The sequence below is a fragment of the Dysidea avara genome, chromosome 12 (genome assembly GCF_963678975.1).
Source record: "Dysidea avara chromosome 12, odDysAvar1.4, whole genome shotgun sequence".
In the NCBI taxonomy this organism is placed as follows: Eukaryota; Metazoa; Porifera; class Demospongiae; order Dictyoceratida; family Dysideidae; genus Dysidea; species Dysidea avara.
In genome coordinates, this window is record NC_089283.1 from 24,088,093 (window position 1) to 24,105,543 (window position 17,451).

A 17,451-nucleotide genomic window follows, 5' to 3' on the forward strand; every position below is an offset into this window, starting at 1 on the left:
GAGTATTTTACGACTAGGAACAGCTTGCGAGTTCTATACATTGCAGGGCGAGGTTTAGGTGTTTATTAGCAGTTTTTTTGTGAAGAATATTTTTGACAATGCACAAACAAGTCATGCGTAAAGCAATGAGTAAAGGTTTTTTTAAGTTGTCCTTAACTATTTCTAGTAATACAGTATCTAATTTGTTTATATTGTGTTCTACTGTAGCTATTGATTGTGGGATACCACCTAGTCCTCGTGGAGGTGTTATACAACTGACCAGTACTCTGTTCGGCTCTGAAGTGACTTATGTTTGTAATGACGGCTACGTTCTATCTGGAATAGAGTTAGACGATGTGGTATTGGAGGTGTTTGGTCCAGACGTGCTCCCACATGTCAAAGTGAGTAGAGCAGAAGTGTTACATCTTAGTGGTACTGTACTCCACATGAAACGCAAGTCACAAAACATTTTAAAAGTATACCTGTATTTTGTGTGTTTGGTAAAGGGTCCTAATAGAGTTTTCTTGGATTCGTAAACAAGTGGTATAAGTTTCAAAGCACAGTTTTAGTATCTACATAACACATTATCCTTGGAATGTAAATTGTGGCTGGTAGACACTAGGTTACCTTATACTAGAAGCTAGCTAAAAATGCTGATGCTAGCCATTTATCATGTTTGCACTTTTAGGAATCGATTGCGGTGATCCTGGTGCCCCTGTCAATGGTGGTAGGGAATTATCAGAGACGGTGTTTGGATCACGAGTGGTATATACCTGTTCTACTGGTTATGTACTAATTGGTGATGATGTCAGAGTGTGTCAACGTGATGCTACTTGGTCTGGTGACCTGCCAACTTGCACCCGTAAGTGTATTTGTAATTATTATTATGAATCTGCGTGTAGCAATTCAGTATTGGTGTTTGAAAGGATAGGATTAGAAAGAGTAAAGCCCCTGAGGCATGTTTCTTTAGCAGAGCTTGTAGTACCACACATTACAAAGTGGTATCTTTTGCTTACAGCACTGGATTGTGGGGACCCTGGCACTCCCTTGAATGGTGGCAGACAACTCACGACGACAACCCTCCTAGCTGTTGTCACTTACTTCTGTCTACCTGGCTACACTTTGGCGGGACCAGCAAGTAGAGAGTGCGAAAATGATGGTAGGTGGTCCGCAAGCCTTCCTACTTGTACTGGTAAGTGCTTTACTGTCTATTTTATAAACTTGTTTTTACCAAATGTGTTGTGCTGTTTAGCTGTAGACTGTGGAGACCCTGGTACCCCAGCTAATGGTGTTCGCAGGTTTACTACTACCACACTCAACTCTGTTGTGGTGTATGAGTGTAATAGAGGATATGTACTGGATGGGACTAGTAGCAGAGCGTGTCAGGCTAGTGGGGCATGGTCTGGAGTGTTACCTGTCTGTAGAGGTTGGTGACTGGTGTGTTGTGCGTGTGAGTGTACGCGTATGTGTGTAAATGTGCACATGCAACATACAATATACCCACACACTTCATCTCATGTATACAATACATATAGCACTATCTTGTGATGACCCTGGTACACCTGTTAATGGTCAGAGGATAATCACAACTCGTACGGTTGGCTCAGAGGTGGTGTTCAGTTGTGACAATGGCTACAACTTGGTTGGAGACAGTGTGCAAGTCTGCCAGCCTGACCAGACATGGTCTGGAACACTTCCTCGTTGTGTCTGTAAGTATTCTCTGTACACATTGTGCAAACCTTTCATCAATACATTTCATCAATACATTTGTTATAGTGGTTGATTGTGGTGACCCTGGACTACCCCTAAATGCTGCCAGAGTGTTAACAGGGACTACATTCTCATCTCGTGTCACCTACACTTGTAGTGTTAACTTTATGTTGTCTGGGGAAGAAACACGTGTGTGTCAGGCTGATGGTACCTGGAGTGGAGCCTTACCAACTTGTGAACGTATGTTTGTATGTGTATTTGTAATGTGTCTGTGCTTGCATCCGTGTTTGTTGCTGGCCGTCCGTTTCAGAGTTCAGAAAGCAATTGCATAAATGTAGTGAATCTGGAACCAAATACACCTCTTTAATTTCCTAAGTGTTCTGTACAAGATGTTCCTGTATCTATTACAATAGTTCAATGATCCATTATATACACTTCTTGTACATAGGTAATGAGTTAGTAATGTGTGGTGACCCTGGTCTCCCTGAGAATGGACAGAGGATAGTCACCTCTAACCTGGTGACAGCTGTGGTGACTTATTCCTGTAACCAAGCCTACTTCTTGGTTGGTGATATACAGAGGACATGCCTGCCTACAGGAGAATGGTCTGGTGCCACTCCTACCTGCCAAAGTGAGTACTAATCTATATTAATATAATGAGAATTGTGTATCCTTTGTGTGTAGTTATTGATTGTGGTGTTCCTGAGAAGCCCAGTAATGCTATTATCATTGGAACTAACTTCACATTTGGTGCCAGTGTGGAATATGAGTGTACTGGTGTATATGTGTTAGTGGGACTGAGGACAAGGACATGCCAGAGGGACCAGACATGGTCGGGTGATGTACCATTCTGCAAAGGTAGGACTACCCCTCACCTCCTTATTACTCTAATAATGAGTTGGTGTTACAGAGAGTGAGCTGAAAGAGTGTGATGACCCTGGAGTGCCAGAATATGGTCGGAGATTTGGCAATGATCTTTCAATTGGGAGTACCATCTACTTCCAGTGCTTTGATGGGTTTGAACTAATAGGGGAGAGATTTATCACGTGCCAGCGTGGTGCTTTTTGGACTGCTAGCGGCCCCTTCTGTCGTGCCATAATCGGTAAGTGTTTAAACTATTGTAGCATTAGTGGATTGTACATTGTTGATTATTTGTCGGTTACATGTTATGTTGCATCATCACATTGAGGGTTAGTTTGTTGGGGGAAGTATTTGGTGAAGCCACACATGAAGAAAATGTGATGGAATTAACTGTGTACATATGTTGGGGGTATTTAGATATAATCAAATGGTCATCTTCTGTGTCATATATAAACATACTGAAGATGTTGCGGTCACAAAAGGTTATGTTATTACAGACACTTGTGCTGGTGATGGAGTTGAAGTGCGTGATAGTTGTCGACGAGCTTGTACATGTAGAGGGGGCATCACCACCAACTGTTGTCGACTGCGTAGAGATTGGCTATCCATGAATATTGCCGACAAACTACAATACCTTGATGTTGTGGTGCAAGTCTCCACTGACCCTGTATATAAGCCTCAATATGAATCACTGGTATCTTTGTACAGACGATTAGCAGACTCGATGGTGCACAATTCTGATCCAACTGTTAGCCAGTTTATCCCATGGCACCGTTACTTCCTCCTGGAGTACGAGAATCTTCTGAGACAGATCAGTTGCAACATTACCATACCATACTGGGACTGGACTGCCTTTTCTAAGAACCCTTACGTGTCAGCTGTGTTTGATATTGATACTGGATTTGGTGACTCTTCTAGACTCAATGACAGCTGTGTTAATGTTGGGTTATTCAGTGTCAATAATTGGGTCTTGCCTGCTTCAGTTGGCGGTGGCTGTTTGATGAGAGAATACCTGTTGAAGAGCTTCCCCACAAGAGATTCCATTGACAGAGACCTTCTACCTAATCCAGTTACTGAGTTCAGTACAGTACATCGACAACTACAACTGGTCATTCACAATGTGGTACGCTGTAATATTGGAGGTACTATGTGTACTGCAGGCGACGGTGCAGCAGATCCACTTTATATCTTACACTTGAGCAGAATGGATTCTATTTATTCTCAATGGCAAGACCTTAAGATGGGAAGACAGTTGATACGATACTCAAACGACAATACACTTCTGACAGGAACTAATAGTTTGACTGTTGCTGATTTTTCCAACAATAAACGGCTTCCCTATGAGGTTGCTGTGTGTTATGATCCGCCATTTGAGCTGAAGAACTTTCATCCAACAAGGTGATCCAATAAGAGGATGAATCTCTATATAACATGACTGAACAATATAATTTATCACACCCGTACACTCCTATTGTATTGTTTATCATTAATGCTAATATTACAGAGAAATTATCTGTGTACATTACATGTTAATCTAGTACCTCCCTGTTCTTATTAGTACCACACTGTCCACAGAAGCCACACAGTGTGTCCTCTAGTGTACAAAACTACTTAACCCACTGGAGTCTTTAACAGTTGTAGGGATAGTTGCTGTAGGAGAGATGGAGTTTAGATCTCTGTGTTACTGTTTAGTGCTAGCTATAGTGTTAAGGGTAGGATTGTGCAGGTACTTCTTCTGTAGAGATCCAATGACTCCATCAAATGCTGTCAGGACAACACTGTTTGGGATAGACTATCGTTTCTATGTAGGCAGTACTATAAACTACGTGTGTGAGGCTGGCTATGTTATGAGAGGTGCTTCCACTATCACTTGTAAAGTATTGATCACAAATCCTTTTGTGGTAGTAAGATGGCAGCCTGCCCTCCCTCAGTGCATTGGTAAGTTGTAGCTATATGCTACATTGTACAAGTCTAAGGAATAGCTTCTATTCTAGTATTATACTTGTAGCTGTAGTTTAACAAATTGTTGTCACCTGATATAAAGCATTTTTGGTCTATATATGTACATTGAAATAGTATGCCACACTTGTAGGGACTAACACAAGCTCACAATGCAGTGAGCTGGCTTCACCCAGAAATGGTGACGTGGCCATATCAGGGATGTCGGCAGAGGACACTGCAGTGTACACATGCGATAAAGGGTTTGTACTACATGGTACTGGGGTGAGAGTGTGTCAGTCAGCCGGTGTGTGGAGTGGCAGTGAGCCAGTCTGCTCAAGTAAGAAGCCAGAACTGTTTCACAGTTGTTGCTAATACAATTATGATAGAATAATTTGAGATGTTCAGTTTTATTGCTCAAATTACAAACTGTACTGTCTGTGTTTAATTGATATATGTGAAAGTAGAGCCTTTACTACTAATTTAGGTAATTTGCTTCAAGGCACCATATGGGTTGCCTTTAGTGAGGGGGATTTGCCAGTGTAATTGATAGTATTGAGGGAGCCTATGATTGCTACCAACTGTCAAACACACTACTTAATTAATGCTTCAAATTGTTGGCATTACTGGCCTGAAGTGGAGGATAATGAAATGTTTTTAGAAAGACCACCACTGACTCAACTGATAGTTTATAGAACTCTACCTGTCTAATACATTAGTCACCTGCTAGATCTATTGGCTAGATTTGATTCACCCAACCTTATTTTTACCATAATCTTTTGAGTGAGAATAGGAGCATTCTGCACACTTTAAATTCTATACATCTGAAAGACAACTTCGAATTTTCTGTAACAATTTTTTACATATCAATTTGTAGATTTAAGCATTAAGGTTGTTAAATTATGTGTCAAAAATCCTTTTTACAAGTCCAACTAAAACTACATGGTTACTTGACCATTGTTCACAGTACACACATAGCTACATTATAATTGTATTGTGTTGTGTTAATAGCTGTAGACTGTGGTGCCCCCACTGATATCACTAATGGATCTATTGGAATACAGTCCACAGACTACAAATCCACAATCACATACGAATGTGACTATGGATACATCCTCATTGGTCAGGGGTCCAGGTCTTGTCAGGATAATGGGCAGTGGTCTGGGGAACCCCCTACATGTGTAGGTAAACAAACCTAACATTGCTGTAGTAGCTGTGTTACAGTGTTTCACTGATAGTGATGGATTGTGGCAGCCCTGGTTTCCCAGAAAATGGAGACAGTGACTTTGATGCAAGTACATATGGATCAGTAGCTACTCACAGTTGTGATGAAGGCTACACTTTGGAAGGAGACAAGACCAGAACTTGTTACGGCAATGGAACATGGTCAGGAGATGCTCCAACATGCAAACGTGAGTTGTTAACAAACTGAAACCTCTCTAATCCAATGCTCATTGATGTCAGAGTAGTAAGGCTGTTGGATTGTCAAGGGATGTTGCAAAGCCTTATCAATGTTGCAAACAGAGGGTATTCTGGATTAGAGAGGTGTCAGGTTACACTGTTTAAATTTTTCTTCTTGACTGTTAATGCATTTTTGTTGTTGTTCAGCTATTTCCTGTGAAGATATTATTGTCCCTTCCAATGGGATGGCTAATACAACAAACACTACGCTGGGTACCATTGTATACTTCAGTTGTGAAGATGGCTACAGAATTGTGGGTAGCAGTTCTGTCCAGTGTCAAAAGAATGCTCACTGGTCTGGACTATTCCCTGCTTGTATATCAGTTAACGTTGACTGTGGGGACCCTGGTACTCCATTACATGCTGTTAAACACTACATCAACACTACAGTAGGATCACTGATTAACTTCACCTGTTTGACTGGTTATATGTTAGTAGGATCAGAGTCAATTGAGTGTACAATTGAAGGCAGATGGTCTGACGTGATACCAACATGTCCACCTGTAGACTGTGGTAATCCTGGTACAGTGAGGTTTGGTAGTAGAGAGCTCACTAACACTACGTACAAGTCAACTGTTGTTTATAGCTGTAGTGACAACTACCAGTTGGTAGGATTGTCTAGTATTAGTTGTCTTGCCAATGGGACATGGTCAGGATCTATACCAGAGTGTAAACTAATTGATTGTGGTACTCCTGAGGTGACACCATTTGGTATAATAGAATATTTGAGCACAACAGTGGGGTCAGTCTCTAACTACACTTGTGTGGAAGGATACAGGATGGTTGGTGGAGCACAGAGAGTCTGTTTACAGAATGGAAGTTGGTCTGGAATTATTCCCACTTGTGTCATTATTACTCACTGTAGCAAGCCAAGGACCCCGTTGTTTGGGGTAACCTTTTACAGCAACTACACCATAGGCTCAACTGTTGATTATGACTGTATTAATGGTTATGATCTCATCGGTTCAGACACAACAACGTGTCTGCCTGGTGGAAGATGGTCAGCAGATACTCCATCCTGTAGACCAGTAGACTGCAATGACCCTGGTACACCGGTGTATGGTAATAGAGATATCAACAGTACGACATTTCAATCATTAGTCCATTATACTTGTAATGATGGTTTTAGACTAGTTGGTGAAACTACCAGAGAATGTCTTAGTAGTGGAATATGGTCAGGAGTCATTCCACAATGTGAATTGATAATTTGTGGGTCCCCTGGTATACCCATAGCTGGAGTATTGTACTATTCTAACATGACAGTAGGTTCTGTTGTTTCATACAGTTGTGTGGAAGGTTTCAGACTTGAAGGAGAACAAGACAGAGTTTGTTTAAACAATGGCTCATGGTCAGGCAATGTTCCATCTTGTGTCGCCATCACAGACTGTGACTTTCCAGAAATCCCAGATCTAGGGCTAGTGTTATATGACAGTATCACTATAGGATCAGTAGTGATGTACAGTTGTACAGAAGAGTACTCACTGGTTGGGAATATGAACAGGACTTGTCTGAACAATGGTGAATGGTCTGGTGAGACTCCGTCCTGTGTAAAAATCTAAATTTCTGTATATGTTGTAACTAGCAAAACTCTATAGACATTTATTACGTACATTTATATTTGTATTTGTTTTAACCTCACCCCTTTATATCATGATTTTATTGTTTAGAATACATTAGCTATAAACAAACAATGCTGTAGTTACTTAACAGATGATTACACAATTGGAGGAAGATGAAGAGCAGGTTCTTGACTCTGAGGAGATATGGTCGAGTTTTGTTTTCTGTCAGTTCGGAGTTGATATTGTAGTGGAGGTAAAATAGTATCTGTTGGCATGGGCTTGGGCAGTCGTGATGTTGTGGTACTTTGAGAGAGAGACTTTTTCCTGACTTCTTTCTTTTTAGCCATATTAGATAGCAATGAAGCTGTACTCAACTTGTTAGGCAGTGATGGTGGTTTATCTACTTCAAAGTTTGGTGCTGGGATCTTTCTTGCTACAAAGAAGCCACTTGGCATTGTCCTTGTTAGTTTCCTCTGTGGAGGAATATCTGAAATAAAACATAATATGAATTGTAGGATAATTATACAGATGTGTGTGTACCTGTAACTGATGTTCTTCTCAGATAAGAACGTTGCTCTGTTGAACTGTGTGTTTGTCTGTGCGATAAGATTACCGGGTTTGTACTGATGGGACGGTAGTGCATGGCATGATATTGCTTCAATAAACGATACTTTTTCCACTGCTTTTGTATGACAATAGCTGCTCTATTTCTTCTTTCAGCCTCATAGGCTGTCTTTTCAACTTGCTGTTGTTGCCTTAATCTTTTGTGCTTTTTAGTTTTCTTGTACCATCTCTGGATAGCTATCACTGCCATGACATAAGATCGGATGGTGTTAGTTTGTAAATATTTTGTGTTGTGGTAGTTTCTTCTAGCTTTGCTTTCAGCTAGAATTGCAGCTAGACGATCTGCTTCTTGTTTATTAGCCTTCTCAATTCTCCTCTGTCTTTCTGCCTCTCTGAATGCAGCCCATTCACTTTGCATTTTTTGCTGAACTTCTCTCATTTTGAGAGCCTCTTCCAATCTTTGTTTTCGTTGTCTTATCACCTCTTCTGTGTCAAAAACTGTCCTATGTGTACCAGTAATGGCTGATCCTTTCCTAGTACTTAACTGGCTAACAGGCCTTGATACACTAAGTGATGTTGTGAATGTCTTCAACAATTGTGCTTCTTTGTCAGAGATAATTCTCTTACTAAAGTCCTCCATTAACTTCACATGTCTCATCTTCTCCTTGTACTTGACCAATTGTGTCTTAAACACTTTTCTTTGCAGGTGACCACTAACATTAAATCATCATGATGAAGTAGTTATTGATAAACTTCTAAATTATTATTTGTGGTAATAGTTTAAGATATGGGTCGTTAAATACACTACATGTATTTGGGGGAGACTATGGAGGGTTATGGCTCTAATAGTACTGTCTTACCTAACTATAAGGCTCTACTCAGAATTTGCATTTATGGGTAAAATGGACTTTGTACTTATTACAAGTTACGACACAGCTATTACTACACACATATTAATCTAGCTACAACTCACCGAACATAAGATTGTATCGTAATAGCTGCCCTGTGTCTTGTTAACATCGTCTTGAATATCTTCCTTTGTAAGTGTCCCTTAGCATAGGCTGTAATCACATGAGCTGCAACTCGCTGTTTACCAAGTTGTTCTCGTAGTTTACGAGCCCTAAAAATAACAATAAATCACATGTTCCCTGATCACAAGTGACGACTGACTTGTAGCCCCTGTAACCAGCTTGGATCATAGTAGCAGCTAAAACAACAATGTCTGCTCTTGTGGTCGCACCAGCAGCAACCAGTATATCAACACAATCGGCTTGATTGTACAGCTTAGCATAGTCCAGAGGAGTACATCTGAGATTATAGACACATCAAGTAAGACAGCAGGGCAGACAGTCATCTAACCTATCTGCTGAGGAGTCCATGAAGTTGGGGTATGCTTGGTGATCAAGAAGAACTGCAATGGCTTCAGCTTTTCCTTCACTTGCTGCATAATGGAGTGCTGTCATCCCACGTAAGTTCTGAAATATCTTATAGTGTCTAATGTATACATATAACTACCATTACTTGAATATTTGCATCAGCAAGATTGTCTAGTAACAACATCAGTATTGGCATGAAGTCTCCAAGTACAGCCAACTATAGGGGAACAAAAAATAATAACATTAGATCGGTGATGCCAGCTACGGATTTAAAAGTCTTCAATCAGTTCTACAACAATTATCTAAATTTACTGAGTTCATGAAACTAATACCAAGTACCATATACATACATGAACTGAGCCATCTCCATTACTGTCTAGTATGTTGAGGTTAACAGCTGAGAGTACCAGGGCTCTGACTGACTCCAACTGATTGGCTAATACCGCTCGATGAATAGCTGCCATTTCGTCAACAGCTAGACTATCAGCATTGCAGCCACCAGCCACTAACTGCAATGGAAATAATTATTATGAAATGAAACTTTATTGGTATAATGCACAACCAAAGTATATATGAGTGATAGTGTATGGTCAGTGTAGGAGTACAATACTAGATGAAAGCCCATAGCTTTGTATAGTCTTATTTGTGTTTAACTGGGTTATGTGTAATATATGAAAAGATGTAATAATTGAGAGAACAATGGCTGGACAATGCAGTTACTAATAGGTGATGATTACCTTGAGAATGCACTCTGCATGGCCTCCCTCAGCAGCAGCATATAGTCCAGTTTGTTGCCAGTTGTCAGTAATATTAGGATCAGCATCGTTGGCCAGCAGTACACTGACACAATTGTGAGCACCACTGCCACACGCACTGTGTAGAGCTGTAGTAACGCACACCAAATATAATTCCTATCACTGTTAACACACACTGCATACCAGTGCAGCCATTTTCATCTGTCAAGTTTACATCACTCCTAAGCTTCTTATTTGTTAACATCAACTGAAAAATTAGGTGATCACTTATATGGCATAGACAGAAGTTTATAATACTTGGAGAATTTGTTGTTGATCCTTTGCAGCAGCCCACATGATGGGGTTTCTTTCATTAGCATCTGGAACAATTGCCACGTTGGGACGCTCCACAAAACACTGCACACAGTCCAGAGAGTTACTCTCAATTGCATAGTGTAGAGGTGACAGCCTGTATAATATGCATGTATGGGATTAAATTGAGCATAGCAACAAGTTAACCACATGTGATGTGCTCACATGGTCTTATCAACAAGGGAGTCATTAGCATTGTTATCCAATAACAATTTCACAATGTCACTGTGACCACCTTTACTAGCTAAATGTAGAGCAGTTTGTTCCAGACCATTTTTAGCATTGATATCAAATTCCATGCTACAGTTTATGAAAGCACAATGAGTTATGTATATATATATATAAGGTGCATTGCCTTACTTTCTACATCCTAAATTAGCTTGTGTGATTACTACTGAACCATGTTCAGCTGCCAAGTGTAGGATAGTAGAGCCATATACATCTCTACAATATGTATACTAGTTTAACTAGTTATTCAACAACTGATTTTGGCTAACTGTCTATTTAGTAAAGGAGGATGAGCTTGCAGTAGAGCATAGAATGCTGTTGGATCCGGGTTGGTAACTGTCCAGTGTAAAGCAGTTTTCCCTTCAATGTCCACAGCACTGAAGTCACACTCGGCTGTGAGACAAGTTATAATGGGCTTATTCACACAAACTATTGTACACCTTCGTCCAATACTGCGATGTGTCTGGGTTTACAAAGATGAGCAGCACAATGTAATGGAGTCATTCCTTCATTGTCTTGTGGATTAATATCTCCCATCACCATCCTGGCATGTTGCAGTAAGTACAGTAGACAATTGGTGCTCCTACTAGCACATGCCCAGTGAAGAGGGGTCCTCCCATATTGATCCCTATACAAAATGTTATAAAGTAATGGCACGTGAGAGAATTGGTACACTACATACCTTGCAGCCCAGTCTGAGGCTGTATCCACCAGAAACTTCAGTGCCTTTTGTCGTCCAAAGAATGCTGCATAATGTGTAGCCGTACGACCCTCTGTGTCAGTCTACCAGCAAATATAAAAATGCTAGACAGTTACTACTGAATATATAGCTACTATACTTGTTCCTTCCGACATCCTGAGTTGATCAGTATTTCTAAGGCTTGTTTGGAATCTGCCAGTACAGCATACATCAAAGGAGTAAGATTGTTAGCATCTAACTGATTGAGCTGAATGTTAGGACCTTCAGCCTACAATCATCAACAATAACATGGCTGGTGTTGGTGCGGTATCCTCACCTTGACAATCCTCAATATTGTGCTGTAGTCTCCTTGAGTAGCTGCAAAGTGCAGCCCAGCCATTTGATTGCCACCTAAATACAAGAATTGAACTGATGGCTACGTAGCTGCAACACTCTAGCTACACACCTCTCTGTTTTATAACTTCTTTCATCTCTACATCACTAATCCTGCTACTCAGATTCAAGCTACTTTGCAAGTTGTTGAACTGCATGCCCCCTTGCCCAACACGCCAGTTCAAGAGAGCATTCTCCGCTTGTCGTTCCGGCTTGGCATCTCTCTCCCCCCTCCGCCTTCGTCTAGTAGGCGAAGAGACACGACTTGTCCCTCCAACACTGTATTGTGTTCCTGTAAAGGACTTAGAGTGCGCTAAGACTCTTTGGTCACCGTCAACCCATGCCATTATAAGCGGTAACTTGGATACACAGCCACACCCTCGCTACACGATAAATTACGGAGAAGTTACAAAAATTTAATTTTGCACAACTGTTCATGTGCTGTGTACGTATTTATACATTTATAACAAATATCAAATCTGGAGAATCATGCCCTGTGTGAAGCAGCTTATGAAATCAAACCACAATAATGTAATTTGTAACTAACATTGTTGTTCTTTGAACGATACCACTGATAAGTTTTTCAGTTATTCCAGGTTTTGAAACTTCTGCTAGCTCAAAAGCTCGCAGCAGATCATTCAGTTTCTTTGGCTGTGCTCCCTCAAAACTGAGACTGTCTTTACACTGTGAAGTACAACAACAATAATTCTGTCACAGCTGTCTAGCCTCAATACATACCCTCTGAATCACAGGTGACACCACTGTGAATAATTTTGTTGATTTGGGTGATCCAGCTGGCTTCATTATTAATGACGACTGCATAAAAATGTACATAATTTTAATACTAGTTACTTTTCATCACTGTCAGTCAGTCTGTCACACCGCTGTACGTCACTATAGACATCATAACTATAGCTACCTGCTTTGAGCCTGTTAAATCCATTTCAACTACTTCTGTTGCAGTTGAGAATTCTGATTCATTGATGGAGGTGGTGTCTCCTGAAGACATGGCTGAAGTTCTTTTTACTAATTGCTCGCTAGTGCCATTTGGTAGTGACGATCTTTTTTGTGGTTGTGCTGCATTGTTGATCAGCTGTCTCTTAGTTGTCTTGCGGTTTGTGGGGGCAGCAGCCTTGATGCTGTCTACCTGAAAATCCCATGCTGATATTATGTCATCTTCTTTAAAACTACAATATAAAGAATGATTGATTATATATTTGTTTATATCCTCAAAGTAGATGTGTGCAATACACCACAAACAAAGAGTACAAGATGTTGAATACACAATACAAAAAGTTAATCCACAAACACACAGTCCCATGCTATGCTTTAGAGTGAATAACTGTATAGCTATTCTAAATGGCCTTTTCAATGGCCACAGAGTAACAAGCAGTAAACAAATGAGTTGCCATGGTTTTTGCGTGATAGCCAATAGTTGTAGCCCATACCAGAGGATATCAGTCATGGATTAGTTGTAGTAGTGACCATAATATCATTTGTGTACTGAATGTATACCACAATTAGTTGCCTAGATATTATTCGTTGTGTTTGGTTTTCAGAACCAAAGCACTATTGTGTTTGACATTTGTGAATGTTATATTAGAGTAATACTCCTCATAAAATTTGACTAAGCTTGTTAAAGCCTGTCTCTAATCAAGTCAGTGGTTAATTCTTTGTTTATCCAAGCAACTTTTAAAATTCCAAAATTTATCATTTACTTGTACATGTGTACGAATCAAGCTGAAGTCACACATTTGCCGTGTTACTGTGTTTCTATAGGTACCTGTTAGCAATATCTGAGTCAGAGTCACTCCCATCTCCACCAGCTTCTTTCCATTCTCTGTGTCTGGTTATCAAATCCACCAAGTGTGATGTCTTCTTTGAGTGGCTTTTGACAAACTTAGCACTTAGCAATTCAAATGCAGTAGGACGCTAGACAAAACAAGATAACAACTTGATAATCTCTTTAATAACAAAGAGAATCTTACTTCCTTGGGTTTCATTTTAAGACAAGTAGCAACAAATTCCTTGAAGTGTTTTGAATAGTTGCCAGTCAGTATTGGAGGACTTGATTCTGGTATAAGGAACAACACTCTCATCGGGTGCATGTCTGCATGAGGTGGCTCCCTGTGAGCTAGTTCTATTGCTGTAATCCCCAGTGACCAAATATCAGACTGTAGAGATAAGCAATAAATAAATATATAGCTATATTAATTGGACCTGAGAATAAACTTATATAGCCATAGTATAACAGGCTAGTTAGTGTACAACTTACCAGACAATCATATTCTGTCTGTTTTATTACTTCTGGTGCCATCCAAAATGGTGTACCAACAAATGTTTTACGTTTTTGCAGAGATGATGTTAGCTGAGTGGCTACTCCAAAATCAGCTAACTTTACATCTCCTCTTTCTGATAGCAGGATATTAGCAGCTGTCATTGGTATACAAGGTGATAACACAATAAGCTTTACAGTACAATCATACCTTTAACATCTCTATGTATCTTGCTCTCAGCATGTAGGTAATCAAGACCCTTGATAACCTCCCTTAGTATAGTGGCTATGCAGGCTTCAGATATGGGACCGGGTTGCATCTGAGTTATATAAAGAAAAAATTGTTAATCGCACTAATAGTTTATGTGTGTGTGTGCAAGTGAACGCGTGCATGTGTGTGTGTGCGTGTGTGCAGCACAGCCAAGTGATTCGTGGCTGGCACCTTGGGTAACTGGACAACAGATACCATGTCTCACAAAATGTGTGAAATCCTTCATGTGACCATGACCACAGTAACATCAGCCAAAGACTTTGCTTAGTCTCTCCTTTGCGTATCAATGTGTTTATGCACTGCACAGACTTTCAGCTTAATTCCTGTATGTTGACCACTTTTCTAACTATATAGATATCATCTCTAAAAGTAATTTATGATTTTCCAGCTTTCCTAATTATTCCTCATTTAGAGTGAGACATTACGATTTACATGACAGAGATGACCTCAAACACTACATATATGCTAACTACTGCTGTTTCAATCAGAAACTGAGTTAATGAAGAGTGTACACTCTATTATAATAATATTGTGTAGCCATTATACACATTACATTTCAAGCCTGTGTACATTAGCAAATTGCTCTTGATGACAAAGTATGGACCGCATAACCTAGTCACTCAGATGCGTCTGCTTTATGTACACATATAATTACCAAATCTAAAGCTGATCCTCCACCGAGGTACTCCATAATGATCCAGAGGTAATTCTCCTTCAGGTAGGAGCCATAATACTTGGTGATGAAGGGGCTGTCACACTGGGACAGGATCGTGATCTCTTGTTGTATGTCTTCTATCTCATCCTCTGCTTCCTCCAGGTCGATCAGTTTAATAGCAATAGTCTGGGCTGTCTTGTTATCAATTCTGCAATGAAATAGTTCAGGTACAGCTAATATTAGTTGCATCTTCTTTTACCCTCTAAACACTTCTCCAAATGATCCTTTTCCTATTCGATCAAGCTTCTGGAAGAGATGTTCTGGATCAGCTTCTTTCAATGCCTGGGGTACGATTCACACGTTAGTATGAAATGCCACAACTGATAATGAAATAACAGGCTGCTAGTTGTGCAAAAAGTAACAACCACTTTTTGGGCAATTTTGCGTTGCTAGATGCAGTCTTGTTAGTCTACTGTAACTAACCTGTACGGCCATTGTGTGTGGCGGATTGTGGAGTTGACGGGTTCGAGGACGGCTCAGTAGAATCTATGATGGCAAAATCATATTTCTTCCTCTGAGAACCAGACCTTCAGAAATGTAGCTAAACTACCGACTAAATCTTCTCTCAACTATGCTTTCTTGTTTACAGAAAGTAACACGGTAAAGAGTGCTGTTGATTTAGCGATATCAAAACTGCCTACTACGCCCCTTCCCGACTGCACCACGCCCATATATTGTGATCATAAATGCGGCGCACGCTACTGCGGCTTTATGGTTTGAGGCAAATGGCTGACTGTCAGTCGTCTCTGTCAGATTGATTTCTGCGGGAAGTTTGCCTACTGCTAAACTGTTAGAGTAGAAGGTCAGTTTAGTGTATAGTGTACGTGTACTAGCAACGAAACACCTGAAGTGTTTAATACTTGTTAGATTCGGTGCATCGCCACCGGCATTCAGTACCGATTTGTGGGTGCCACAAAGCCTGTGGTGGGTCTATGTTGGTCACTGGGTCACCGCCACGTACAGTACTGTCGTCTACACACTGGACACTCAACTGCGAGTGTGTTAAGCTGTGCGATCAGTGTTTGCGCTGTTGAAAGGTGATGTGTGACTATTTTATAAGCACTGTCCAAGGTGCAATAAACGTGGTGTACCCGTGTGCCTGCCAGAGTGCTCTGGTGTGGGTAGTGTTATGTTGATCGCTGCTAAAGTCACTGTATCAGCTACTGATGCTATTTTTAGCTTGGTGGTTAAAAATAGAAACAGATGGCAACTGAGTATGTACTTATTAGGTGTTAGATCCCAGCTATTATTAGTAGCACTTTTGGTGGGTTTCAGAGATGGGAAGCTGTATAGTGTCATTTAACATTGTTTAAAAGGCAGTGTGATTGCCTGGTCAGTCCCATTTATCTTGTGGCATCAAAGTTTACCATCTGAGGTTTTATCTCCTTGTTGGCAAGTATAGTGAAATTACATTGATTTTGTTTTTTCTAGGTACCATAATATTTTGTATATATTTACAAGTAGCAAGAGTCCATTAACTAGAAGTAGATATAACATTGGATGGCGAAGACAGAGAGAGATATCAAATGCGTCGTCGTGGGCGATGGTTCGGTCGGAAAGACATGCATGTTGATATCATATACAACTAATTCGTTCCCAGGAGAATACGTCCCAACAATGTGAGAATATGTGTCTAATTTTGTAGCAATAACCAAATACATTTATGCACATATATCAAATGTTGTGTTTTTATGGTAACATAATGAAACTTCTGCAATGCATTTTAATGATGCTCATGTTACAACTGTGTGTCTTTTTTGTAGATTTGATAATTATACCGCTAATGTATTTGTTGATGGAAGGCCAATTAGTTTAGGTCTGTGGGATACCGCAGGCCAAGATGATTACGACCGTTTGCGTCCCTTATCGTATCCAGACACGGACGTATTTCTGATTTGTTTCTCACTAGTAAATCCCAACTCTTATTATAATGTTGCTGACAAATGGGCACCAGAGATCACCCATCATTGTCCTGGAGTACCAAAAATATTAGTTGGAACAAAGTTGGATCTAAGAGATGACAAAGATGAAATTGAGAAATTAAAAACGCGTAAACAAAGTCCATTAACAGCACAACAAGGGGAGCAGATGAAACGAAAGCTTGGGGCGGTTTGTTATAAGGAATGCTCAGCCTTAACACAAGCTGGACTTAAGGATATATTTGATGAGGCGATTAGAATAGTTCTCTTCCCCACTCCCAAGAAGGCGAAGAAAGGCGGTTGTCAAGTACTGTAGTTTCTTATAATAACTGAAATCTTCATGTATTAATATTTTGACTATTATTATACAAGTACATGCAGAAATGTCTTCTGAAAATGTCCATCTTTTTCTCTCTG

The 17,451-nt window shown here is 40.2% G+C and overlaps 4 protein-coding genes across 4 annotated transcripts in view; 2 read left to right on the forward strand and 2 right to left on the reverse strand.

The window, feature by feature from the left end:
- LOC136239952 (sushi, von Willebrand factor type A, EGF and pentraxin domain-containing protein 1-like) overlaps positions 1-7,633 on the forward strand; it is a gene marked incomplete in the record, with an annotated part of 20,129 nt that extends 12,496 nt beyond the window's left edge. The window contains 15 exon segments of the mRNA XM_066030695.1: positions 208-411; positions 668-841; positions 998-1,171; positions 1,232-1,405; positions 1,515-1,688; positions 1,756-1,929; positions 2,138-2,320; positions 2,374-2,547; positions 2,600-2,791; positions 3,048-3,949; positions 4,149-4,488; positions 4,643-4,828; positions 5,500-5,673; positions 5,727-5,900; positions 6,097-7,633. Of these exon segments, the coding sequence (XP_065886767.1) occupies positions 208-411; positions 668-841; positions 998-1,171; positions 1,232-1,405; positions 1,515-1,688; positions 1,756-1,929; positions 2,138-2,320; positions 2,374-2,547; positions 2,600-2,791; positions 3,048-3,949; positions 4,149-4,488; positions 4,643-4,828; positions 5,500-5,673; positions 5,727-5,900; positions 6,097-7,508 (4,811 nt within the window).
- On the reverse strand, positions 7,604-12,212 carry LOC136240407 (inversin-like). The gene is made up of 18 exons (XM_066031384.1): positions 11,928-12,212; positions 11,799-11,872; positions 11,622-11,750; positions 11,465-11,565; positions 11,223-11,410; positions 11,052-11,175; positions 10,915-10,998; positions 10,720-10,854; positions 10,501-10,651; positions 10,387-10,450; positions 10,186-10,331; positions 9,799-9,957; positions 9,594-9,665; positions 9,432-9,547; positions 9,243-9,380; positions 9,046-9,192; positions 8,049-8,785; positions 7,604-7,995 (listed from the first exon to the last, which is right to left on the reverse strand). Exons 1-18 carry the CDS (start codon positions 12,199-12,201, stop codon positions 7,664-7,666), a joined length of 3,171 nt encoding a protein of 1,056 aa, XP_065887456.1. The 5' UTR covers positions 12,202-12,212; the 3' UTR covers positions 7,604-7,663.
- Positions 12,213-12,249: 37 nt separating this feature from the next.
- LOC136240427 (serine/threonine-protein kinase 25-like) lies at positions 12,250-15,788 on the reverse strand. Its single transcript, XM_066031413.1, has 11 exons — positions 15,539-15,788; positions 15,315-15,397; positions 15,056-15,263; positions 14,341-14,449; positions 14,130-14,287; positions 13,843-14,028; positions 13,638-13,786; positions 12,774-13,041; positions 12,593-12,670; positions 12,402-12,538; positions 12,250-12,348 (listed from the first exon to the last, which is right to left on the reverse strand). Exons 1-11 carry the CDS (start codon positions 15,548-15,550, stop codon positions 12,342-12,344), a joined length of 1,395 nt encoding a protein of 464 aa, XP_065887485.1. The 5' UTR covers positions 15,551-15,788; the 3' UTR covers positions 12,250-12,341.
- LOC136240436 (ras-related C3 botulinum toxin substrate 1-like) lies at positions 15,770-17,418 on the forward strand. Its single transcript, XM_066031421.1, has 3 exons — positions 15,770-15,917; positions 16,547-16,734; positions 16,879-17,418. The coding sequence occupies exons 2-3, from the start codon at positions 16,616-16,618 to the stop codon at positions 17,348-17,350; spliced, it is 591 nt and encodes a 196-aa protein (XP_065887493.1). The 5' UTR covers positions 15,770-15,917; positions 16,547-16,615; the 3' UTR covers positions 17,351-17,418.
- The last annotated feature ends 33 nt before the right edge of the window (positions 17,419-17,451 follow it).